At 39.6% G+C, this 26965-nt stretch overlaps 2 protein-coding genes across 2 annotated transcripts in view; one reads left to right on the forward strand and one right to left on the reverse strand.

The window, feature by feature from the left end:
* The window catches only part of insyn2a (inhibitory synaptic factor 2A), a 41068-nt gene extending 14510 nt beyond the window's left edge, over positions 1-26558 (reverse strand). Inside the window, exons 1-3 of the mRNA XM_014007053.1 lie at positions 26085-26558; positions 11662-12895; positions 5078-5149 (exon numbers count right to left, since the gene is read on the reverse strand). Coding sequence (XP_013862507.1) covers positions 5078-5149; positions 11662-12890 — 1301 coding nt within the window. The 5' untranslated portion in view covers positions 12891-12895; positions 26085-26558. The remainder of the gene's footprint in view (positions 1-5077; positions 5150-11661; positions 12896-26084) is intronic.
* Positions 1-26965, forward strand: part of dock1 (dedicator of cytokinesis 1) — a 242473-nt gene that overhangs the window by 114935 nt on the left and 100573 nt on the right. The gene's annotated exons all lie outside the window — the stretch shown is intronic.

Here is a 26965-nt window from a genome sequence, read left to right on the forward strand (position 1 = left end):
GGGGGGGGGGGGGGTATTATACACGAATAAATAGGGTAGCTCAGTATTGTTGAAAGTTAGCGCAGCAGTACCTGACGAGAATAAAATACTATGGCAGCTTGGGAATTTGGTTGCAAGTTTAGACCCCAAAACTACAGTATAATATTGATATGATTTTATTATGTTAAGTGCTGGTTGGATCATGTAATACAGTCGTAATTACCATATTTATATATSGATAATACGAGAAATTAAACCGCAGAAATCATCCATGAAGTGATAGGGGTTTTGTTATAGATGGGAGTAAATGTTGACCAAATATTTTTAAATGTAAAACCACAATGAGTTTGAATATTTTCTTGTATTTAACTGAAATATTATGTCGACTCCAGTGGTTTAATGAACTTGTTAATTGTTATTGGCTAAATGCCACAATTATTCGTGATTCATTTTTTGCCAAAACTGCACAACCCTAGCATGCATGTCATGTCATTGTAGGCATTTTACACTGGGTTTACATCCACTCAGCATCAGAAGGCAATACTGACGGAGGGATTGCAGACAGTTTGAGCAGCTTCAAAATTACAGAAAACTCTGAGAAATTGGGGAACAGCTGTGTTTTTCTTTCTCACCAGATTGCTGAACCTCTGGCTATTTTTACTTCCAAGACACTGTGCTTCTCTAAGGTGATATTTTTAAATAGCCTATCATGTTTCTGACTGGTTTTTAATTAACCCAAATAGCTGTGGCTTGTTCCTCAAGCAGCTCCTTTTTAGTAACAGTAAAATCATCTACTTTTTGTCTCACCTGTCTTTTGAGAAGTGTTGCTTCCATCAGAAAGTGTAGTTGAATATCTTATTTTAAAAATCTGATTATGGTCAGTTTTGAACAAAATATGAGATTTTTAGATTTTTACATTCTATTTTGCACTGAATCTGAACATTTGAAATACGAACCAGTTTCAGAGTTGCTTACCCAAATCTGCTCACAGTTTTTATCCATCAATTGTGGCCTGAAAGGATTACAATAAAATCAATGTGTTGAACTTTAATAGTTTTTTCCAAACGTTTTAACTGCCTTTTGTAGACAACAACGGTAAAACATCAAAACGAAGGGAACATGAAAATCCTAAACCCCACAGACAGCTATTCTTCCCACATACCCGAACTCTGCATCTTTCTTCAATGCTCTGCTTCCCAGCCTGTCTTCCACCACCTCCAGAGAGGTTGTTTTCATGGAGCTCTAAGTAATTAGATTGCCATTTAATCTCCCCTTGCCTCTATGAATACAACTGCTATATTTGATTCTGTGTCCAATCAACACTATTAACCATGTCAAGTAAGTCTCTCAAAGATGAACTTGGGTCAATTTAACAAATTCTAAACATCTCGGTGGGAAATTTCTGCCCTATATCAAGAGGAATCGTTGCCAGAAGCTGACATGGTTTGTCAAAAAATGAGCCTTGTTTTGTAAAGAGTTTCTGCTTTTTCTGTTCTTCCTCCAGCAGCGAAGCATTTCAATTGATTGTGGCAGGCCTGAGAAGGCAGAATGCGGATTCTCCGTGTTGTTTTTGTGACTGTTTAAGGGTATTTTTCATTTCGAGCATGATACAGGGTATGTGCTCATAAAAACAAGGGAAGAGCTGATGTGGCCTGATGTGACACATTTATATAACTTGTAGATAAAATCCTTGATAAAACTATTTTGTAATGGAGAATTTACTAACACAGTTGGACTGTAGCATGATCTAATAAATGCAGTCTTGTTTTATTTTGCACGTTTAAAATCCTCGTTGATATTTGGTTTATCTGTGACAGTGTTGTCCCAGCATAGCAGCTGCACTGGTTTGTGCAAATGAAGCACGTTAACACTGGGCTGACTATAACACTGTATAATATTAAATAGGATTTTCAGGTGCAGACTGAGGTTTAGCAGCTTACCGGTTATTGAGTGTAGTAGATTAAAAAATGATTTAAATAGCCATCTCATCAGTGAGTCCGTTTTCATTCATCCATCCTTTAATCCTGTGCTCAAACTATCTCTTTTTAATTAATGCTCTGTCCACGTAGCTCACATTATGTGCCATCATTCAGATCGGCTCGGCTCAATCTCGCTGTCACCAAACTGCTGTTGAAGCACCTTTCGTGTTGTCCTTCCTGCGGCCGTGCAGGGAAGCTGCAATGATTTTTATTTATTTTTTAACACTTAGACACGACAACCCTCCCTCAGCTCAAGAAGTCAGGGCAATGCTCTACTTCTTGATTTTCAGGAGCYGATTGAAGTTTAGCCAGAGGCCTATCAGTTATTGAGAGTGGTAGATAAAATATAATTTAAGTGGCTCTCGAGAGGAGATATTCAGACTTCATGGAATGACAGTGACCACTAAAACAGTTTTATTGATAGCCTCTTAGCCTCATACTTTTAAAGTCTCCTTTCTTTCTCATTTTCCTCCTCTCCTGTTCCTTTAGATTATTGACCGGAGCTGTGTGTGTGTTTGTGTGTGTGTGTGTAAAGGCTGTGTCATACCATTCACACATAAAGTAAGACTATTGATAGTCTTTTTCTGAACCACAGAAGGCTGAAGCAGGCACTTTAAGCTGATCCTGCACATTTGGGCTTTGACGTTGTGGCCTGTGTGATGGCAGTCAGTTCAGCACTTTTTCAGAATATATAATATGCCTTACCACAACCAGAATACCATACTACAGTTACATTTTAGATACAAACCAAGACAACATCAAGCTCYATCATTTATGGCCCTATGATTTCCAATATGTGGAAAACATGGATGGAATTGCACACTTTAGCAAACGAAATCCAGTATAAAAACACAGAATTTCACAGAATTTGCTCATTTGAGTGAGTTTCTGAGATATTTTGGCTGCTGACGCTTCCTGTACCTGCCGTTACCTAGTTAAGTGCACGCAGGGTGGGCTCTCTTCTCCACAAAAAAATAAATAAAAATAAAAAATTGTTTAGCCATGGCGAACAGGCTTGCTGAAACAACCTCTCCAAATTAAAAATTGCGAAGCTTAACGTAAAGTTTATGGCAGAACCCCAGCATTTTTTAATCAATCTGCAGAACAACTTTTCTGTAAGTTTTGTCAGCATACAATGAACGGGATGTGTAACAATACATGTGAAGACTAGGGATGGGCGATATTGGCAATAAAATTAATCACGATTAATTGTGGTGTTTAGCTGATAACGATTAATTTGACAATTAATYCCCTGGAGTCCCTGGACACCCTTATGTCCTAGTCACATGACCAATTTAGTGGGAAAAATTTGCTCTTCGTAAAAATCTTTTTCAAACTGTCAAAATCACAGACTTCAGGCTACATCTCAAATTTTAGATTGTGTTGATTAATAAATTACAGAACTTTTATTTAAATGTTCGTCATATTTGAAACGGAGAGGAGCACCGAGCGGACTGACCGAGGAAATCCCCTGTCAGTCTGCCTGGTGGCATTAATCATATTAATCGTCAAGTGCCAAAAAATAATCGATTAATGTTTTTCTGACGATTAATTGCAGACGATACGATTATGCCCAACCCTAGTGAAGACCCAGTTACAGTCAAAGACTAGCACGAGCCAAACTCCCCTGCCAATTCCTCAACATTAAGCTAATAAAAACGAAACAGTTCAAAACAGATATTGTTTTACCTGATTTTCTTTTTGCTGATCCTACCGCCAACAAAAACATTTGATTATCAGCTGGTATATAAAGAATATATAAACAGTATTGAAAAACCAAGCGCAAGTAATTTGGTAAGTCATCACCTTGAATGCTCTAGAGCACATGTGTCAAACACAAGGCCCGCGGGTGACTCCCGTGTGGCCCGCCAGGACCTCTTACTTAACATGAAATTTGTTTCTTATATCAATGGTAAGCTTTAAATTTGTGGTTAAATGCAACTAAATGAATTTAAAAAAATAAATTAAAAAAATTCCTGTCCCTGAACTGTTGGCTTGAAGTAACTTAGCAATTTCGTTGGATAGCACAGTACTAATGTCTGAAAACAAGCTGCTTTAAAGTCACCATCAAACATAAACTAAATCTGCCAAAATGCTGCTACTCACTAGAAACTCGTCAGTGAGTAAAACTTTGTTTTACTTTTAATAATATTTCTGTATTTATTTCAGATTTAGTCAGTCATATACTTAGTTCTTATCAGTGTTTAAAAGAGGGCGTGTTAAAACTCTGTTTAGTCAAAGTTAAACATGAAACATCAAAGTTCATTACAAGGGGCCCTTCGAGGGCCACCATAACGCTCATGTGGCCCTCGGTGAAAATGAGTTTGACACCCCTGTTCTAGAGGAGTGGCTCAGGTTTATCAGTGTTTATGTTAGAGTCATTGGTTTCTCTTGAAAAAGAGATTTTTAATCTCAGTGAGATCTGCCTGGTTAAACKAAGCTTAAATAAAATAAAAATAAAATTGACAAAAGTAATTTTAATAAAGGGTAAATATATTGTAATATCTTGACTGGTGTTGAGGTGGACTCAGGAAATGCCAGTTTATTTCTATCCAGATGACTTATTAGTTAACATATCAGATTAAAATAAAGAAGCAGGCTGAAACACAGATTGCGTTCTAGTTTACAGATAACTTCGTACACACATCTCTGCTAGTCGTGATATAAACYAAGTGGAGGTTGAACACATTCCGAGCTTCTGTAGGCTTGGCAACGACACGCGAGAGAGATGTTTCACAGTGTTTGACGTTAATTAATTTCACCTTTCTTGGCCCTGTGATCACTCATTCTCTCACGTGTGACCTCTCCACTTTTCAACCGTGTGCCCTCTCCTTTCCTCTCCAGCGAACTCGGCACCTGCTCAGCTCCAGACAGTGATTGAAATGATGCGGAAGGGATAATTGGGGAATCAAAGATGCGTATTTTTAGAGCARGGGCTCAGCGCGTTAATGTCCCACACCTTTTGAGAGCTCATCTACATTATTTTACRGGAACCTTGCTCATTCTTCCCCTTTTCCCCTCTGCTGTTTTAACCCTAATTCACTCGTTCTCTTTCTCTCAAGGAGAACGGACAGGACACATTTGGATCACTGCGTCTTTGAAGAAGCACGACTACTTACCTGTAAATAATGCATGCGCTGTTCCGGCATGTGTCACAGTTAGCCATGTCCTGTCCAGTTCGATAGGAGAGTCTGCAGGGGAGAGCAGAATTGTGAATGAGTAATTACAGGACTTGTTAAGCTGCTGCCTCACACCTTCCCTTCTCATCTKATTTGTCATCTCTCGTTAGTGGGGCRAAAGTAAATGAGGGCGATGAGGAGCCACGCTGCCCTGCTGAGTGGCCTGTGCCCTGCAGCTCGGACAGAAGGAGCACAGTGACTGTTTGGAGGTCAGATTGGGAATAAGTGCCATGAGTGCCGATTGGCATTTAAATGATGTTTGGATCACAAACCTTCCTCAGAATTTAAAATTTGCATAAGCACACTTTGATGACAGGAACAAAGAAAACAAGAAACCTTCAAATGTTTCTTTTATCTCATTGATGTAAAGCATTTAACCTAAAGTGTCATTAATTAAACCAGCAAATTTGAACAACCTCATGTTTTTTTTTTTTTATAAATAAACCTTTTTTTTATTTAAACTGGAATTATTTGCTCCTTCTTGGTATGTGATGATCTCTCCTTTTCCCCTCAGTTATTGATTTTATTTTATTATATTTTTTACTCATTTTAGAATTATCTCTCCATTGAATAATCAATTCTGTGCGCAGAACAGAACAGTGTTGGTAAGGATGAGTTATTACCTGTGAGATGAAAATCGTTTAGGTCCTCTTAGCTGATTTAATAATTTGTTTTAGGCTGAAGACCCTTGGATTTTATGCAGTATTAGTATCATTGTAATGTAATCATCACTAAATATACAATAATTCTCTTCAGTAGCCTGATTAAATAACATCCTATGTATAGTACAGTTATAAACAGGCCAACTGGACACACACAAGCACCAACAAGTCCCTCTTCACACTAAGGTTTTGCACTATGGCTGAAAGAACAATCTCTTCTTAAGCCCCCAGTTGAGCACATTCACACATTGTCCAGTCCATCAGGCAAAGTCATGTTTCTGTGTGCTTACACACATAAAACCAGTCTTTCATAAGCAGTGTAGTGGTAGTACTGTTGGTTAGATTACAGTACTGCACAGACTAGCCCACTTCACACATACTCCCCAACTCAGTTCTATGACTACTTCCATTGCCAACTATGTTTCAWCTGGGACCTTTTGCGGCAAACACTGCCACTTGCATGTTTTTCTTCTTTATTTAAATTAGGACAATACATRATAATCAACATGTCAGCAGTAAGCATCAATGTAAATATGCGGGAGTTAGCACAACAGCTAGTTTAAAAGCAAATTAAAAATTTAGATTCTTTTTATGTATTGTTTCAAATAAGTATGAATGAATCAATGGCATTAGTTGCCTTCCTACTATTAAAAAAATGTAGCCTTCCTGCTAACCACTGGACCACTTTGGCACCCTGAGATGCAACTATTAGGACTGGTAGAAACCGTTTATTTTAAGGAAACAATGCTGTCACATGGTAAAGTCTCCAGTTTGTGATAAAAATAGTTTTTCTTAGCAGAACTGAACCTTTTCCTGTTACAAGTCTGAAATTCTCAATTAAACATTGTAAAGTCTATTCTTATCATTGAGGGGAATGTGCTTTCACTAATAAATKACCTCTTTCGTCTTTGCAGAACCACAGACATATTTCATCGCTTGTCACCACGGTGCTTGTCACGCTGCCCATCGTGTGCGGCACCAATAAAAATTAAACTCCCGTCATAAAATCCTCCTTTTTATCTACTGCGCTTCTTGAGCTGCATGCTCTGACAGGTATTAGAGGAGCTGATATCGATGCGGTTATCCGAAGCTGCTGCAGACTCGGGTAATGGCGTCCAGGGGAAAAGTGCAGTGACGCAGCAAGTGTGCTTGAAGTTTGCACCTTGGATTATTTATGCACAACATGTAATTAATTGGCTTTCTGTGGGAGACAGGTTCACATTTTAATACAGTTGAAAAGGTCACATAACTTTCCACCAGGTGAGCCAATCAATGAAACTGGTTTCACAGCCATTTGGATTGGATCCTCTGAACTACTTTACTCTATTTTCTCTTTTTCCTCACTTTTTCCCCCCCTTCGGTCTCTTTGTCTCTCAATCTTTCGTGGCTCCCCATCGCTCAGCCATACCGAGTTGATAAGAGAAAATAAGAGAGCAGGGCTCATTTTGGCGAGCCTCCCTGGGGAGAGGGAAGCCAAAAGTGCCATTAACGGTATTTTTATACACCCTCCACCCTTTGTGCTGCCAGGAGAGCTCTCCCAAAGGTCATTTTTGTGGGTGGCAGTCCAGAAGCACAAAAACAAGCACAGATACATGGTGCTAATAGACAGGTTAGCAACAAGTCACTAAGAGTGAGACTAATTGGCTCTTCTCTGCCAACACCCTGATGATACAGCAGTATCTTACGCTTTGTCCTGTTGGATGCAACATATGTGTTTTAGACATGTTCACATCTTTGTTATTCAACAGCAATATTCTTTTTAGGTCTTTTCCTATATGTGGCATGAATATGTATGCACTGTCAGGATTCCTTTCCTACTAGTTGCTTAGAAGTTGCTCTTTAGTCTGGTCTTCAAACTTCTATTTTTCTAGAAAGCCAGTGATGACTTTAGGATGAGCATAAAGTTGAATCATTCCTATTAAAGATATGCAGATTAGCTTTATTTCGCTTTCTTTTCATCAAGTTTTAATACAAATCCATACAAATGTTGTTTTCAATATTAAGAGATGAAATGAGACTGCAGCTCGGACCAAAAAAAGTGCAGATAAAACTAAAAGGGAATTATAAGGTCCAGCCTTTTAGACGGCACATATATCTTTTTATTTTGGCCAACATGCAAACTTTTTATCTCTGGTCACAGCCCTCTCCTTGTGCAAGTCTTTTTAAAAACAAAGTTGGTGTTCTATCGGTTGGTAAAAATAAATAAATAAATACTATTATGTTGTCTCATTACAACAGCAAGCTTAAAAGAGGGTAAAATATGAAGCGCAAGAAATGCAATGTGATTGGAACATTTATAAAATTCTGTTTGTTTGATGCTGTATTAAAGTTTTACCAACTGGGRAGAGATAACATTGTTATTGTTAAATGGGTACCAGGTCATACTGGCATTAATGGTAATGAGAGAGCTGACTACCTTGCAGAAGCTGACAATCAGGCCCATCTCAAAGATCCAGAGCCTGTTGTAGGTATCTCAACAACAGTCTGTAGGACTGCCCTAGAGGCCTGGATTTGACAGCAATACTCAATCTGCTGGATGGTGCTGACGGACTGTAGACAGGCACTGGAACTAAAAAATGGCCCAAATCTAAGGTTTGGGAAAGCTCTCATCACCCGACAAGGAATATTTTAGTACGCTGGTTTGAGTCCTAACTGGGCACAACCTGCTCAACTACTCCAAAATGCTGATGGGATTCCATGACGATGATCTTTGTGATGCCTGTGGCATTGGATTACAGACCACTTTAGACTACTCAATGGGCCCCCGCTCATATGGGTTCTTCATTCATCCCCATTCACCAAACCAAACCAAAACATTTTACAAAAAGGCAAACTTCAACTTTAAAGACTTTCATGTTAGAGGGAGCCACCACAGTTGGAGGCAAGAACAAACTGGCTTCAATAAAATCTATAAATCTATATTTTTCTGACAATACAAAATATTTCTCTCTTATTTTAATTATTATAAATCTTTATGGCCTCAGTTGCTGAATGTGGGAATTCTCCTAAACATTACGTCTCTGTTATTGTCACTAGACTTGAGAGCTAGTAGAAATACTTCAGCATCTGCCGCGTAGCCATTGAGTGACAGTTATGATTGACAGTTTCACTGGCTGCACAACCTGCCTTATGAACTGGCTGGGTGGAATGGCATGGGGAACTGTTTCAAGGATAAACAGTCTTGTTTTTCTTTTTTTCAAGACAAGGAGTGCTTTTAAGAGTTTAAAGCTAACAAATAACACACACACACACACACACACACACACACACACACACACACNACACACACACACACACACACACACACACACACACACACACACACACACACAAAACAACAATAACTTGGCTCTTGGCACATCTTAGTTGCATCTGACGAACACATTAAAAAAGTTCAACCTTGAAGCATTTGTGTTGACTAATAAAAGCAGCTGTCTGTGTGATGAAATTGCACTCATTCACCTGCAACTTGTTAGCAGTCCTGCTTGGGTTCAGGGTTAGTCTCATTAATGCAAGAAAATTAAAAGAATAATGTAATATGGTTAAAATAAAGCTCAAATGTTTCCACTGCAGTACATTTCTATCTTTAAAATTTAAAGTTTGCCTAAAGACAACTGTACTGTGTTTGGACAAGAAAACAGGCTCATTTAGGCTTGAATGGATTACGTAGGGATTATGCTGCTCGCTGACTCTAAAGTATTTGCAATTAATGAACGAAAACATGTTTTTTAAACAGTAGTCGCTATTTTGATTTATTAAACCTTCTTTTTTTGCAATGCATTTGTATTTTGCAAACCATTCTAGATAGATCCTCGAGCTGCACCACAGGTCTGCTTACTTTGCAGTCGCAGCGCTCTTTTATGAGTTTGGTGAAAAGGAGATTAAGGCTACCTTGTGAAAGATTGGAAGGAGAGATAACTGCCTTTTCAAATGTTGCGAACTCCGACTGCTGTGGCATCTTATTCCTCCCTCAAACCCCAGCAGAAAATAAGAGTTTAACCCTCACCGTCAGACAAGTTGATGCTAATRTTTAATTCCAGACATTTATAAGTATAGGTGAGTTATAAACATGATAGGCACTTGATATTTGAACACGATTTGGATATTGAGATAATTTCCCATTTTTACTCTTGAGCAACCAGTTCTGTTCAGATTTGTTTACTAAACTCCAGCAAGTTTCTACCCTTTAGATAGCCTCTATTTAGCAAGGATTGATACTATCTGATACACTCAGCCACATTCAGCCTGTTAAAATAACAATAAATCAATTAATCACATGGTAATTTAAAATTAGGTTGATCATTTTAATTTTTTGCCTTCTTGTTTTCTTTGTGTCTCCTCCTTTTCTACTCCTTAATGCAGGAAGGAGTGAACTCTGGCATCAAGTATTTGCCAGGCACATGTTATCCTCCGTGGCATGAGAGACCAGTGAACAGGCATTTAGCTAGAGGAGGGTCTTTGCTTTTTGTTTTATGCCATCTTTCAGCTGGCGAAGCCTCAGGATGCCCTCAGGGCAATGTGTCGAACCTTGGGCTCACTGAAAGTTTCCTCTTTTTTTTACACTGTAAATTTTGTAAACTGGAACTACAGGAAGACACATACAGAATATACAATGTGCCGACTTGAATAAAGGAGGTGGGAAGCGATTTTACAGCTTCAGCAGCTGTTCTGTTGTTTTCCTAATCTCCTTTCCAGGTCAGTTGTTACTTTTTTTTAAAAATATTCGTAAATTTTGTTAACTTCCGTAAGCAGGGGAGAAGGGTGGGGGTGGTACCATTATATTAGTTTAAAACCGTCTCCAAACGATATTATCGTTTATCGCACTAATTTCCRAGACAATTTATAGTCTAGCAACATTTATTGTGACAGGCCTATTTGATGTCTATTGAACAATGTCTTTTTCACAAACCGTGGATTTTTCCATTGTCCTCAAACGTATGAATAACATTTGCGCATATTTGTTAGTTTGTGTCTGTATAAGGCCAGTTGTAATGGCTGTTTAGGCTTTCAAAATTTTATTATACTTCCCAGAACAATTTTTATATTTAAAATATCTTAATATTTATTCAGTTTTTACTTCAGTTGACAGGATTCATATTGATTCCAAAGGAACTTAGTTGCAGTACCACTGATGTTAAGTAAAAAGTATTTAGCTGTTTCAAGAGTTTGGTTTTATTATTAAAATGTCACAAGCAATGTATGTTACGTATATCACTACTAGTCACCCAAGAACATTGTTTACTAAGGAACTTTAAATGTCTGTAAGGAAGCCTTGGAGTATTTCTAATGAGCTATTACATCATGGTATTRCACTGTAAATGTACAGAGTACATCCAGGTGAAATCTCATAGAATGATGTAGTGCACTTTAGTCTTTTTTTTTACTATTGTTGGTTTCACTTAGTTGAATAATTACATTTTACATTTGCATTTCCATTTATAAACATTGGATTAACACATTTTTAAAGTACTGAGGCACTAAATGACCTTACTGTATTAGTGGTGCAGGTTGCATGCCTGCTGTGACTGATTAAAAACAGTAGTTGTTTTTTATTTATTTTCAGCGCGTGTTGTGTTCAGAATGACTTCAGTCATGGCTGGCGGCTGACTCATTTTCAGAGTGACATTAATCTCTAGCCTCATGGTAATTTACATGAAAATAGTTTTATTGCGTTCCATACAATTAGCTTTACGAATGGTACGTTTGTGAATAAGAAAGCAGCACTATAGGACTGTGACTTTGACTTAGCACTTATTCTGAGTTGGAGTTTTGGCTCCTGTGTCGGGGAAAAAGGCAGATGTGATTTATTTATTTATTTATTTTTGTATGTGAAAAGTTTGCATCTGTAATGAGATGTCCTACCCTTCTCGATGAGCCTCTCCCTTTTCCAGTTCCTGGATGACCCCGAGCAGCATCTTGATGGTCTCTTGGCTCGAGCTGATGAGATTTTCCATGGCTTGGAGCTGTGCTTTTACATCCCTGTCCTGATTCACAGGCACTATTTGCTTACAGGCTTCCTGTGTTTGGGTGGACGGTGCCCCATCAGCCACACCACTTGTGGTGGGTGACAGAGGTTCGTCCATGCCCCGTATAGGCCGGGCAGATATCTGTCCCGTGTGACACTGTGCCTTTGTCGTACAGCCTCCACTGGATCGTGGTAAAGTCTCACCCATCAGCCCGTTAAGCTGCAAACCCTTTTTTCGTTTGCTTTGCACAGATGGACTGTCCAGGCACTCCACCTGTGTAAGAGAGTTCCATGCGATGGGGCCCGTCACCTTGGAGGGCCTGTCCGGGAGGGTTTGGGACGAACCTTCCTCCAGACTGAGCAGTTGCCTCTTGGCCAAACCGTCTACGTTGGTCTCCCTGTGTTGTAATCCAGTTCCAGCCTTCGAAGGGACGCTGCAAAGCTGATACTTGGTTTGTGTGCCAGCACCGCTTCCTCTTGGTGTGTCTGCAAGGAAGTCTGTGTCTGCAGTGCAACTGAGCAGCAGAGCATCGGAGCACAGGCCATCGGGTGCACTGTGCTGTTCCACTGTGGCAGTACACTCATTAGTATGGAGCAGAGCCCTGGTCCTCAGGACTCCACTCCCCCTACTGGCTCTGTCGTCGTCATCATCTAAACCCTGTTCAGCCCCTTTGGATTCCKTTACATCCATGACAAAACCGTTATTCTGACCTTTATATGTTTCCACTGCTGCCACGTGTTTAAATGTGTGTCCTTTCTTCCGCTCAAAGGGGAAAGTCTGGTACCGTTTCTTTAGGTCAGGGGACGTCTGGACGCCTGTGCTCCTCGTGACATTTGGAATGGATCTGCGTGCAGGGACGGTCATGTACTTGCGGTATGCCACTTTATATGACATGGGCTTGCCGCCTTTCCCCGCTGCCTGCAGCTCTGCCTCCCTCTGCTCGTTCTGTGCCTCGCAGATGTCCTTGAAGCGCACTTGCAGGGCCTTGTTTCTCTTCCTCACCTGTCGACTCGCTTCTAGGGAATACTTCACCTCCAGTGCCAGCGAGGTGGAGGGCAAAGGCGCTGCCTCTGAGTCAGACTCTGAGTTGGTGAGCATGCATTTGCCACCCTCCTTGCTCACCATGTTTCCTGAAAAACACGGAGAAAGATGCTGGGTTATTAATCAGCTATCAGAGGCATAGTATTACATATTASAAAATTCTAATACACTCTAAACATAGGGGGAGTTGGTTTTGGAGGAACATGATTTAAAAGGTTCCAGAAAGCAAAATCAAAGCTTTTTGTTCTTCCTTTCTTGATTCTCTGTAATTGTTTGATAGTTTTTTGGTGCTTTATACTAAAATCCTGCAGGTTTATGGTGTCAACCTGACCTAAGAAAATTGCAAGCAGATTTCCATTATGCATTTAGCTTTTCTGTGAAACCAGTAGCTCTAGTTTCAGCTTCATTTTCACTCTTTTATTGCCATTTAAAGCCTCTTTCATTACCTGTTTTCCTCCCTTCTCTAAGTTGATTAGTCTCTGTCTCTGTTTTTTMTGGGAGCTTTTGCAGTGGTTATGGGTCCCTGCATTCACAATTATACAACACAATCATACTCTTAAATGCTCAAACACACATTTTAAACCAAAATTATGGCTATTTTGCTGGTTTATGTACATGAGGGCACCCTTTTAAACAAGGCACTTGACTCTGGCCCCGTTGCAGTCACTGTGTGCTGGTACCATATTATGGTTTATGGGTTTTTACTGAACCATGGGAGCTAGACCTACACAGTAAGAATGAAAATAAGCAACTAGCTGCCTTACAGACTGTTAAAAAYGATTTGCTTTCCTATTGTTTTTTGAGCAGTCAGTTTATTTTGGTAGTTCAAAAGCAATGTTACAATCCTCTGAGTGGCAAAATATGTCTTAAACTTTTCTGGGGATTTATTCAATTTTGCAATTCATGGAAAGTAATATCTCTCAACTGTAGTTAGTACACATCCCTTTATGTTGGATCAGAACTTTATAAATACCCATGACAAAATCATTTAGTGTATGACTCAATGACAGTTATATGTCTTTACAAGTACAAGTTACTGTACTATAAAACAGTACTGTAGTATAGTGCAATAGTGTGTAAACTTTGCACAAAAAGTGAAKAAATTTGTGTTTGGTGGATTATTTCTTTGTTGTAACAATATTTATTGGCAATAAATCTTATACTGAGCACCAGATTAGCAGCACCAGAAGCTCAAAAAAAGTGTMAATAGAAATAGCAAAACGAGCTGTTTGAAAATGGCAGAGCAGAAATGGCAACAGAAATGCATGTTCCTTACAAATGTGGCATCATTTAAAAGGTAATTTAATAGGCTTTCAAATGATGTATGATTTATTGCCAAGAAGCATTGTTACAACAAAGAAATAATCCACCAAACACAAATGTCCTCACTTTTTGTGATAAGTATTGTTAAGTTAGTAAGCAATATTTTTTTCCATTTAAATCTACTTTATTGTTATTCTTTTCTAAAAGGCAGAGGCAGGAAATAATGTTTTAATTTATGACTCTGTGTGAAAGCTATAAATAGGCAGAAGTTGAATCTCTTGAGGCAACGTTTGGACCCTCCGCATCTGCGAAAATGGTATCTTTTCTTGGTCRATTAACATAAAATGGATAAAATCGTGTGAACAACACTTACAAACATAAACTTTTGTCAGTAAGCTGTACAACAACTCCTTGAGGAGAAGCAAGAGGAGATAATGAATTATATCCTAGGTATAATACCAGCTTTGTGACTGCAGTGCCTCTTGGGGCTCTGGCAAATAATACAATTTCCCCTTTTGCCTGCTGATTTACCATAAGCAAACAGTCCACACACTCATGGCTGCTAAATCAGATGCACCAATTATACCTCTCAGCTTATCTTTCAACAATAAATAACTTCCAAATTCAAGCATGTCTTTCTCCTCACTTGAAAGCGGTGGATTGAACTTTTATTTTTTTCTTTTTGGCCTCCATCAGTAAGGGTGTATGTTGTTCTTGCACATAAAAATTAAATCACTTTTTTTTTTGTCTTGGGTAAGGGTTAAATAATGAATAATTGTATATAGGTCAGTGATTTTATTGAGGCAAAGAAGTAACCATGAGACCAGTAACTGTAATAACAGTTTCAAGCAGCTTGAAGTTTTGTTGGTATTTAAAAATATTGGGACAGTTTAAAAAATATTGGGACGGTATTAAAAATATATTTGGACGGCATTAAAAGGTATTAAAAGGTATTAAATTAAAAATGTACTTATACATTTCTGTATGTACCCTGGCATAAGTATTCAAGTCAGTWTTATAGTGATTTACACCATTGCTGGTTACAAAATGCCTAAATTTCCAACTTGCTTTTGCCAGATGCAAAATGTTTTGTGAACATGAGAATGGGGAACTCTAGATGTCCTGTCATGTTTGAACAGCATGGACATTTTCTCCTGAAACAAGCTGTTTGAAACCTAAAAATGCTGTTGGAGGCAGATGAACCCATCAGCATTGCAGATTGACAGACCTCCCCTTGGAGCCAGTCGCGCGTCGCCCGGTAATGTCATTGGTAAGCGAGAGCAGCACAGCATGCTCATACAGACAGGTTACAGATGGGAGCTTTCTGCTGCGCAAGCAGATGTTGGTTTGATTCTCAACAGACAGGTGATAACTAATGTGGGCAGATGACCAGACGTTACCGTGAGGATGCAGTTTTTTATTTTATTTTTTAAATGGACGACGTGGTAAAAACAGCACAAATAAAAACAACTCTGCCCACAGTAACGACAGTGTAGTAAATGCACATTCAGCACAATGCAGGAATTACCTATAGAGAGRCTCTTAAAGTCCAACACCCACCATAACAGTCCCAAGTGCCCTTAACAGGTAATCGCTGTAGTAGAATACAATGGCTATATGTTTTTTTCACATTTGGGCCAGGCAAGTGTAAAAAAAATAGCATAACCAGCTAGTCACAGAAACACACGAGCATATCACCAAAGAATGCTGAAGTGTTGATGATGTCAGAGAAATTGCTACAGGCAGGACATCTTCATGACGGATGACTGTGGGAGTGAGGACGACTTAAGTGGAGAAAGTTTCAGTTATTTGACAATGTCTATGACAATTTGTCTGCAAGTGAAGAAGAACAAAGTAGAACTGTTTGGAGGGAAGTTATTAATTAWTAGAGTGGTTCTGATCTGTAAGAACCACCACTGTCAAGAAGCTCGCAGAGAGTGTTCTGGGTGGACCTTCAAAACACCAAATGCTGTATGCTAAAATGATTGGTGGGCCTGATGGATAGAGCTTCATCAGAGCTAAACAAAAATAAAAAACACTGAAGCTCTTATGTTTAATAGTTTCTGAGTTATAAGCATTTTTGCATGTCCAGACACCCCCTCTTTGAAAGAATCCCCCTCCTCAAATATGGGGTGTATCGGAAAACTGTTGGCTGGCGCAGTGTAGGTCAGACTCATCTACAGTCCTGCCAAATTTCGTGTTGATTGGTGCAGCTGTTTTTGTGCTACGGTTGACCAAAAATCACTGAGAAAAAAAAACAGTACGAAAACATTATGACTCCCGCTTATACTTAGCGTGCGGGGCTCATAATAAATGGTGTCCTGTTGTGCTAGAAAAAACAACAGCAACAATGTTAAAATGAAGTGGGAAAAATAAGGTAACCTGACGATCACAGAGGAATGTTGGAACCACATGAGAGACAGTGGGGTACATCAAGATTTTCAWATTACTTGGGGACTGGCCAAGCCATCCATCAGTACTGGTTTCAAATTCATTAATACAGAATGTCTTTTCATTTGCTTTTCCTTTAACCTTTGAAAACATATTTTTGTGTAACATACCTGTGGATAAACAAAATTCTAATGATAAAACACTGTTGTGTGTCCTCCTTGCTGCGAGTAAAAAGACCCTCACAAGTAGATGGCGCAAACCTGAACTGAAGATTGGATAAATGTTGTAAAAGAGATTTACACAATATAAAAACTGTTTCTTCTTTCAAAGTTCAGAGCGATATCTTTATAGATCATGGTCCAAGTGGATATAATATGTCAAGCCACTTAGATCTGATTTTATATAAAGCTTCCTGCTCATGGTGCACATATTTGAACAATCATGTCAATGATGGGATTGAAACTTGGCTCACAAGCCACCCAAGTTCTAATGTTTATTTTTAAACTAAAAGTTTTAAAACGTGAAAGAAAATTCTAATTGTCTTGACRCTGTAATGTTCCATGTGATTTCTTAATAAAAAAGTTAATAAAAAAACAAGTAAATTGCATCAAGACACTGGACTATTGAAGTGATACAGGTGAAAGTCACAGGTTCCCTGAGATCATTTTAAGAAGGCCATCTTTAAAAGTTTTGAAARGAAGACTCAAAATTGAAAAATTCCTTTTTGTGACTCACTTTGCCAGCACAGTTCTCATGTTTCCCATTTGTACGTTCCCTATTGTGTGCATCGATACATCAAGAGAGGATCCAGAGCACCATTTCAAGCAGCTTAGCTGACCACACAAATACCTGATGCTTTACTCCGATCCAGTGGGCAGAGTGGCACCTTATCTGGCTGATAAAATGTAACAAGATTGTTTCTTTGTTGTTAAACTTCCTTGAGAAATTGTGATATAATTTCATAAGTTCTATAAGTTATAATGCCTTTCACAAGACAGAGTATTGCATGTTTATATGATAGTGTGTTAAAAGGGTGCTACAAAAATGTAGATCAAAAATAAAGGAGAGAGAACAGTGTTGTCATTGAGAAAAAAAAGTGTTGGCGAGTGCTGTATTATAAAGCATGCAAAAAAATTACTGAGTGACTGCTGACCTTCTTGCCATTAGGTTGATTGAGCTTCGAAAGTAGAGAGTTACAAGAATGTAAAGTAGGAGAACCTGGCTGCGCGTCTCAAACCCATTCATTTTCCAATTATTAAGCCGTCTGTCTGGCAAATGAAGCCTTTCAGTTGAAGAAAGTCAGAATTTTCTCTCTTCCCCTGTCCTTTTGAATATGTCACAGTCACTCCCGGACTTGTATCTGTTCATCAGCATGGCTGAGCTCTCCTGATCCATCCCTGCCAGACGTCCTCTGCATGTTTGTACAGATGGTGACATTTTGAATGGGAGATAAATTCAACTGAGCCCCACCCCCCACCCTCACCCCYGGTTGCACCCACAGAATGTTTCTGTTACAATCTGAGCTCAAATTAAAGCTTGCATTTGGATATKTGCTGATTTATATTCGAGCGAGTTGCGCTTGTTTCCAAACTGGCAGATTTGCATACAGTTTGTCAGCATAAATTGCAAGTGTCTCCTTTTTTCCCTAATCACAAGCGCCACAGTGCACATACCGTTAGACGGCGTTGTATCGTATTTGCACCGGAGTTTGATCCATTTTGACAGATCAGCGCTGTAGGCTAAATGATGTGTCCCTGGCTTCACATATCTGATTTATTACCCATTGGGTTGAGACCGGGGCGACCGCTGCAGCACTCGTATCTCACCTCTGGCTGGAACACAAACACCATGGACTCTCCCATAAACAACACCATCCAGCACACATGCTTAGACATCTGACCCCTTGATACGGTGGGCTTGGGTTTCCTTCAAATGAAAGGGCATGCCAGTCAAGGGAACTGACCCACTATTTCCTACCCAGGCCAAAAACACACTTCGACATGCTCACTTTTGACCTTGTTTTTGCAGCGCAGCTCACATTCAGGTATAATGGATAAGTGTTTGGGTTGATTCGAGGAATACAGGGATAGGTCCTTAAGCCATGCAAATTCAAAGAGTTTTACAGTTTATTTCGCCTCAAATTTGAGCTTTATAGTACTGAAAGTATAATTCAGGTGGCTAATAACACAAATCGTTTTACTTTAATATAAGTGGCTTTTATTCTCAAGGCTTTTGTTCATCTAAGACGTGGCACCTTGAATTTAATTTCTATTATTTGCATTCTTTTAAACTTCACATGTGTCGGCTGTTTCGGATGCCACTCTGTTTGCCTGGGGAGAAGAAATGTCTCGAAATGTGCAAATTTCAGTGTCCTCATTCAACCCGGTGGGGAAAAAAAAGTTTATCGTAACTTTTAGCCTGACTAATTTTGTTTTATCGCTTCTACTCCACCAAAGGGGGAATCCATTAATGAAGCATGTATCGGGGAAACTGAATTTATTAAACGCCTTGAAACGTGGCTATACATGTCAATTAGTACCAGCAATAAGCATTGAACGGTGTGTTTCTGTGAGGCCTTTGCAATTTTCTCCTCGTTTTTTTTTTTTCATTGCTTAAACAGCTTTGTGCAGAGAGAATAAMATTTGAAAATGTTTTACTAGAAATTTAGCACAAAGACTTTTAGTRATCTGTTTACATAGTTTTGCTTTTTATAATCTGTCCCTTTTGGATTAAAGATGAGCATTAAGCTCATTCTACTTTGATTCCTGAAATGAAAATCTTGCAAAAAATAAAGTCTCAGCATTCCTCGAGAGAATGCATATTGCTTGTTTCCTTTAATGCCAGTGTTTTAAATGATCATTTTATGATGCGAGGGAGAAACAAACACATACAGATACAGAGACACAGGCAAAAGCCTTATTGCCTTGGCAGGCGTTAATGAATCAGGTAGTTGCAAGTTTTCTCRCTTATAGGAACAAAGCTGAAACTTAAAATCTTTTAGCATCTTAACATCAACCTTGCTAATGCTGTTGTGTCTAAATGAATAACATAATAGTTATGTAATGTAAATACTAAATATTTTAAATATTTTTTTAATCTTGTACCTTATGTGTGTAATGTTTTAATATCCAGAATCATCCAAAGTAAGCATAAACTGTTCTTTTATTTAATAAGGAACAGAATTATATAAAAGTCATGACACAATAAATAGAAATTCTACATTTTAAAGTTTATATGGTTCAGATGCTGATTGAAGAAATGAGCAGGAATTTAATCACAGCCGTGAAAATTCAAGACCCCCACTGTAAACCACTCTTATCTTTTCTTGTTTTGTTTTCCTCTCTTCTGACAGCCTCTGCTCATAATTACACGAGGCTTAGTCGTGTTTTGAAACATCTTTGATTTTTCTCTTAAGAGTACTAACAATAAATCAACAGTAATACAGTGGGTTCCTTGTTGGGGCTTTCATTAGTTGAGTGCGTTGCACGAGGTGCCGGCTGCAGAGAATCTTTAGTCGTTTAATGCCCGAGAAGAGCACTGCATGTCACAGGATTTTAGGGGGATTCTCTCTCAGGCRTCACGGTTTACTGCTCTGTTGTCAAGAACTGCTTTAAGGATTTTGCCATTTTAGAATCATCATGTAGTGTTACAATTACGGCTACAGATGCTTACGTCGCTCAGCTGTTGACTGGAATTGACTAATTTTCTGCTTGGTCCACTGTGACTGCTGACCAGTTGATACTGCTAAAGGTTTTTATTTCTTTTATTAAATTTTTTTAGGAGCCATAAAAGAGATTTTTTTTAAATAGGTTTAACGTTGAAAATGTTTTTTTGGAATGCCATCTTTGTGTTTTTATGACACCCAAAATCAGCCTTTTGAAAATATTATAATAGCCTCATGTTTAATCTAACCTTTCTGTCATCATGACGCAGCACTTTACATTTTGGCAACTAACATCTAAATTGGTTTTGGCCATTTAGATCAGTGAAGACTCATTTSATTGCCAAATAAATTGTTGGCATGAAGTTTGTGTGTGATTTATTGTAGTCTCATGCATACCTAAATATTAAGGGTTTATAATTTTGCAAATGAAGGGCAGGTTTTCAGTTTTTGCTAGCTTGAAGTTAAAAAATACCTGGAACAATATTTTTAGATTTCTGCTGACAGAAGACAACAATTCTGTAATTGTTTTGTTTTCAAATAGCTGYAATTTTAATCAGCAGGAAATTATGGGTCGAGCTAAAACAAGAACCTTCTGTATTAAAGTCAGAAATGGTTACTAAAAACATTACTTGCTTTGCAGAGATGTTAGAGAATATACTTGCAGGCTGTTTGTTTCGGTTTACTGTTTGTCGAATCGTTGTAAGAGTTATTTACATAAACAGGTGTTTAGAATTCAAAGGCTTGACACTAAAAATTTAGAGTGAATGTGCAGTTATGTCTAGAGGTGTAACTTTCAAATCGCTACCTTTCAACTCACACTTTTTTTGTTATAATAGTGCAGAAAAGTAGTGTGATGGCAGCAACATCTTTTTAACAACAGCTTTTAAGTCAGTGCTTGGTTTGTTCCTTCTGGGCTGCTGTAGTAACATTATGACTCAACAGAATAAAGAGGGGGGCTTATAGTTGGGTAAATCTGGGTATTATGTATTTCCCAGGCACATAGTTCAGTTCTATAACACAATCAAGTAACTGTGTTACCTTCATTTGTTATGAAAATTCTATATCAAAAATAAGTTTGACTTCACATCATAGTCTAAATGTCTTGAAATTGGCTTCTGTCTCTTTAAGAACCTCATACCATTTTCCACACTCCCACTTCAGCACATCTTCATAACAATGCTTTTGGGGGAAGGGTGCTCTATGGGGCGGGAGCTCGGATGCAGACTGAGGAGCTTTGTGTAAATAGGCGGTGCTTACCTGCCAGTGTTTAGGCAGCTCCACGTGACTACCACAGGAGATTCAAGGATTTCTCAAGCATGCATGAACGAGTCAAAACAACACTTTTGGTAATGTTTTTGATGAGGGAATGACATTAGAACATGATATAAAGGCCAAAAAGTAATACCTTACTTTAAAACTAATTATTTTCTATGATTTTAAAAGTTGAACTACCGGGTAGTCATATTTGTACATCTCTACATCAGTGACAGAGTAGCTTTAAATATAACTTTACATTTTTAATCATAGATTGCTAGAAACATTTCATCAAAGTGATGATTCAGGTATGTCTAGTGTCTGTCGTATGCACATTTTAGTTTCTATACCAATGTTATTGCTCATCATGAGAACTTGTGCAGTACCTTTACCCAGGCTAAGAGACTTCCAATGAAGCTTTGCAGACCTTGGAGTGTCTGTGTTCACATCATTAGAAATTTCCCCTCACCCCCCTGCTGTGTAAGGTAGTAGAAATTACAGTCATAAAAAGAACATGGTAGACTGTATTTATGGGCACCTCTTATCCTTGGACTGTAGCCTGCGGACATCAGCCTTATTATTGTTTTTTACCCAGTTTGTCTCTGCTGAATTGTACATGTTTTCCTTGCTATGTCCCTGCTCGCTGTAGTTAGTCGGTGTATGTGATGTTCTCATGCTCAGGTGGGCTCGTGGGAGTTTGATTAATTCTCTGGAATCCTGTCTATACATCACTGAGCACACCGGCTACTGTAAATGGAGAGCAGGACCGAGGAAGGGATATATTGCCTGCTCTAATCAGGATGCATCAGATCATTTTTCTTTTTCCTTTGCTCTGCTCTTCATCTTTCTACACAACTCTATATCCCTGTGTCTTGACGCTCATTTTTTTTACTTGTCTTCTCATCGTATTCCTCCTTGTTGCACGTCTGTTTTAGTCTTTCTCTCTCTTCTCTTTGCCTTCGAGACACGCTGAGGCTTCAAAGCTGATAGGTAACTACAGAACTCCCCTGCTGCTTGCACATAGTCATTCCTTGATGAAAAAAGACACAAAAAGCACCAGAGTTGGAAAGAAGAGGGAAAGACCAGAATATACAGGYGCAGGAAGAAAGAATATAGACTTTTCTTGGGTGGTGCAGGACTGAATGGAAGTTAAAAAAAAGGTCCAAAAGGAAAGAAGACAGCTTGAAGAATGACCAGTGAACTTATACTTCTCTTCCTTTACTTAATATCATCACCTCGAAGAGCACTTTTCTAAAAAACTTGCCTAAAGAATAGCTTAGCAAGCATAAAACCAAGAGTAAGTGGCTGCCTTGGACGCAGACATTTTGGATCAATCTGAGCAGGACTGAAGGTAACATCTCCGAAAGAAGGTGATGAGATATTTCAAAAACAATTGTGCATTAACATTTTTACTTTTTAAAGCTATTTTTACTGGAAAATGTCATTTTGAATTATAAAGATCACATAAAGAACCTTTAAAGAGTGATTTAGGTGACRGGTAATTCCAACACACATCATTGATGGTCAGGTCAATTTTTGTGAATCAGTTATGGAGTTCACAATTTGTGGTCTTCCACCACGTTGTCAATTTTCCTGGCATTGATCTTGGCCTCTGACCTCCACCTAGTAAGATTCAAGATTTGTTTCTAAATGTGGTACTGTATTTTTTTCAAAATGTTCTCTAAAGACCTCTGCACTAAKGACTTTGAGCTGAAACAATTTGTTGAGCTGAGCATATAAAGTTTTAAAATACAACCAGATAAATAAATGTTCTTGTTTTATCTTCCTGAATGTAGAAACTTTGGTTCCATAAAGCTAGCAATGAGTTAATAATAAAACCATTGAACCATTAAGAAGCTCATCGTCAATCTTTGCCCATCATTTAGAGCAGGACACTAAGACCTTACTCTTTAGGATGAAGGCAATCAGGGACATGTGGATCTGCATTCAGTGGGTAGCTGGGCCCAGATTTAAGCTAGATTCAGACATCTAGGTGACCCACATCAAAGCAGCAATCCAGACACGGAACCAAGAGGGACTTTACCCGAAAGATGGGAGGACATGGCCTGGATGTGAAGCCCAAGGAGAGCGATAAACAGATTAATAGACAGCAAACTTTCCTACTCTGCGGCATGGATGAACGTCAGTGAGGTCCTTGTAACTTTGTTCACGGAAGTTCTTTGGATCCTGTTTACACCTGGCTCGTACTTGTTGTTGGCACACGGACCCTTCATCCCTCACCAAACCCTTAGCTGCTCAGGTGGAATAAACCCCCTGAAAACTGACTGCTGGTGAGTGACCAAGCTCCAACCATGACAGGGATCTGTTAATGCCAAATTACTAGCAAATAAAACTTTTATTCTAATCARTGTTTTCACTGACCATAGTTTAGATTTTATGTTTAAGAGGGAAACCTGGCAGAGGATAAAGTTATTTTTTTTGTGCTGGAAGTACAATTTCTATGAATAAACCATTGTARAGTCTGTATTTTATGGATTTAGATCTAGTTTCAAGAKAAAGATACCAGCAATTAGTTAACAAATTTGCTGGACGTGATCCATATGTTATGAAGATGAATGAATTTGGCAGAACCKAAAAGTTTGCTGATCATTAAGGCTGAAATCACAAACTGTCTGCTCCATCAGGCGTCTTACTACACCAAACTTCAGATAAAAGCCTGTCAAAGTCTGGAAAGTCTTTTGAAAGACCACTTGGCCGACTCTGCTCCACCCAACCGCAGACGCAAGTTTAAAATCTACTTTTTACAGCGTTTTTACATTTCTCACCTTTGTGCAKGACCATCATTGGTACTCGCAATGTGACGTCACGTGAAACCAGAGTATTGAATTTAGGTTAACACAAAGAAAACTACAGGATGTCATGGAAGAGTAGCAGCAGTTTATAATGTAGTAATGGGGCAGTTATTGTCCAGATGTGTTCAACAGGAGCCACTCAAGGTGATAACTAAGGACAAAGGACTACATGAGGTTTCAGTTAAACACRTATCACGTGATTCACTGACATAAGCACCATTGTGAAGCAGGATCCAGAAATGATCAATTCCAGCTCTCAAAACAAAGCAACATGCATGGATGAAACATTTCTCCTCACCACAGGARAACAAAATTACACAATTTTAGCTCATCTGCCTCTGGGCCAGTTGGAGCCTCAGCTAACTGGGCACCAACTGCAAAGCAGTGGGAAACCCATGCTGTACGCACGCTTACACAAGCACACACTGGCACCAGGCACTCCGGTGAGATCAGGTGTGAAGTGACTTCTCCACACAAAAAAACAAACAAACACACATTTCCTCCCGAGCGACTGAACAATTCACCTGAACTCTGTGACATTGTTGTGGCGCTCCCTTGGGGATAAAAAAAAATCAGAGTCTTAATTAATAATCGTATTAGCACATGAAAGGCAGCATCTGGCTTGTTCCAAAAGTAGTCATTCTTTCTTAGGAGAGCAATTTGTTTTATGGATGGATGAGTAGCCCCCCCCCCCCCCCCCCCCAGTGAGAAGGGCCAGCTGAAGGTGAACCCGTGCCCCGCCTTTTCGTTTGGACGCCCTCACAACTTCTTACAGGCCTAGTCTAAAAAAGATTCTCTGAAAGTTTGAACGTGTATTCGAACAGGGAAAGACAAACCGCTTTTCCTGCTTAATTTCACAGACACAAGCTGTTTTCTTGGTTTCTTTTCCTCGCTGTGTGCTGTATTTTCCCTCCCCTCTGTGCCTGTGGAAAGTGAAATGGAGCAGAGGGGAGATGGTATCAAAGCCTTGATGTGAGCTGTGTTTGAAAAGGAGACAGAGTAATAGCGGGAGGCTTGTGAGGACGAGTGGGGCCGACGTTGCTTTCATGTGGCAAGCGAAGGACAATTAAGTTGCGAGGGTCCCTGGTTTGTTGTTTCTGATGCACAAATAAAGCCACACACCCCGAATTTATAAGGAGATCCTCGTTTACTCAGTCCGTTATTCTAAATGAGCATTTAGTTAATGGTTTTAGATCAGATGCTACGAAMTGTCTACCCATCTCTCATTATCCGTTTTTCCCCTCCTTCGTAAGTGGGGCAAAGGATTCGTGCAGTTCATTTATTTATTTATTTTTCTTTGGGTATGGATATCAGTATGTGTTTTATGTAATGCTCACTCAGCTGCAAAACTGAAAGGAAATGCAGCATCATGCCAGCCCTTGTACTGTTTTATCCATGTAGCCGATTCAGTCAAGTTAAATCTGGATCAAAATCCCCTTGCACACAAAAACAACCCCGACCTGCCAGGTTTTATGAACGTCAGCAAACAAGGCCAGCAGGTTTTTTTTTTTTTTTTCTAATTTTATGTCTAAAGCTTTCGTGGACATTTCTTTTTGTTAATAAAGTTTTCCAAAGTATCTCARTTATATTGCAACTGCTGCCTAAAATCTCCCTTTAACCCCTTCACCCCGACTGAGGCAGCTGAGCAGAAAATCAGTCAGGGGCTTTACCTCCCTTCAGCGGCCGCACATATTTGATTTTTGATCAGCTGACTTGAAGAGAAAAATCATCCGWAGAGAAAATATTTCTCATGGCTTATCCAGGACTCGGTCCCACTGAGTGAGTAGATTTCCTGGATTTCCTTCTCCATACGTTATTTGAACGGACTTTTTTTCTTCTTCTTCTTGCAGCGGCAGACTGAATGATGAAATAAATCAAAGAGGATCAACTCACCTCAGGCTGTGAAATGCTGACGTAAAGGATGCGATAGCCCAGGTCCCTGGTTGTTCCCATGCATGCCCGATTCCTTAGCGGATTAGAGGTGAAACTGGGAGGGCAGGCAATTCCAAAGGCAGAAGTTCGGAGGACATGCAGGCGGAGCGGCAGGAGTTGGGAATAGTTGTTGCACATCAGCGTCCTCTTATCCAGTGGCGTTAGGTCCCTCCAAGCCCCAGACAGAGTCAACACTCTCCCTCTGCTTCCCTCTTCCTCTTCCTCGTCACAGTGTCGGCTTGTTTCAGTCGCTCACTCACGCATGCATACACAGACACACACCCACACGCACACACCCATGCGCTCTGTGGCTGAACTCCGGACGCCTCAGCATCGGAGCAGGCGGAATATCCCCATCGTGCCGCCGCAGTTCCGCTCTCTGGCTTTCTCCTCTTTTCCCTGTTTGCGTGAGTGTGTGTGGAAGGTGGGTGAGACACGGAGCGAGAGAGAGGGATTAAGCCAACGAGGGGGGGAGGGAGGGAGGGAGGGGAGCGAGAGGAAGGGAGGAGGGAAGGTTGCAACGGAGAGCTCCAGGTTTGGCTGCATCTGGCAGGTTCATCCTCCATCCCCTTGTCTTGTCATCAATTTAATGAGTTTTTCGGCGTGCAGGATATCCTCGTCTTCACTTCAGATCGCCCACTTCTTCAAGAGCCCGAGAACTGATAGTCAACTTTGAAGGGATTTGTCGAGGCTGCACTTTTCTCTTCACAGCCTGCCAAGAAAGGCAACGACAGATGTGTTTCAGACTCCGCCGGCCTGCAGACACACCTGTGCCTTTTAATTTGTGTGTGTGTGTGTGTGTGTGTGTGTGTGTGTGTGTGTGTGTGTGTGTGTGTGTGTGT

Source organism: Austrofundulus limnaeus, unplaced genomic scaffold (genome assembly GCF_001266775.1).
Source record: "Austrofundulus limnaeus strain Quisiro unplaced genomic scaffold, Austrofundulus_limnaeus-1.0 Scaffold39, whole genome shotgun sequence".
Classification (NCBI taxonomy): domain Eukaryota; kingdom Metazoa; phylum Chordata; class Actinopteri; order Cyprinodontiformes; family Rivulidae; genus Austrofundulus; species Austrofundulus limnaeus.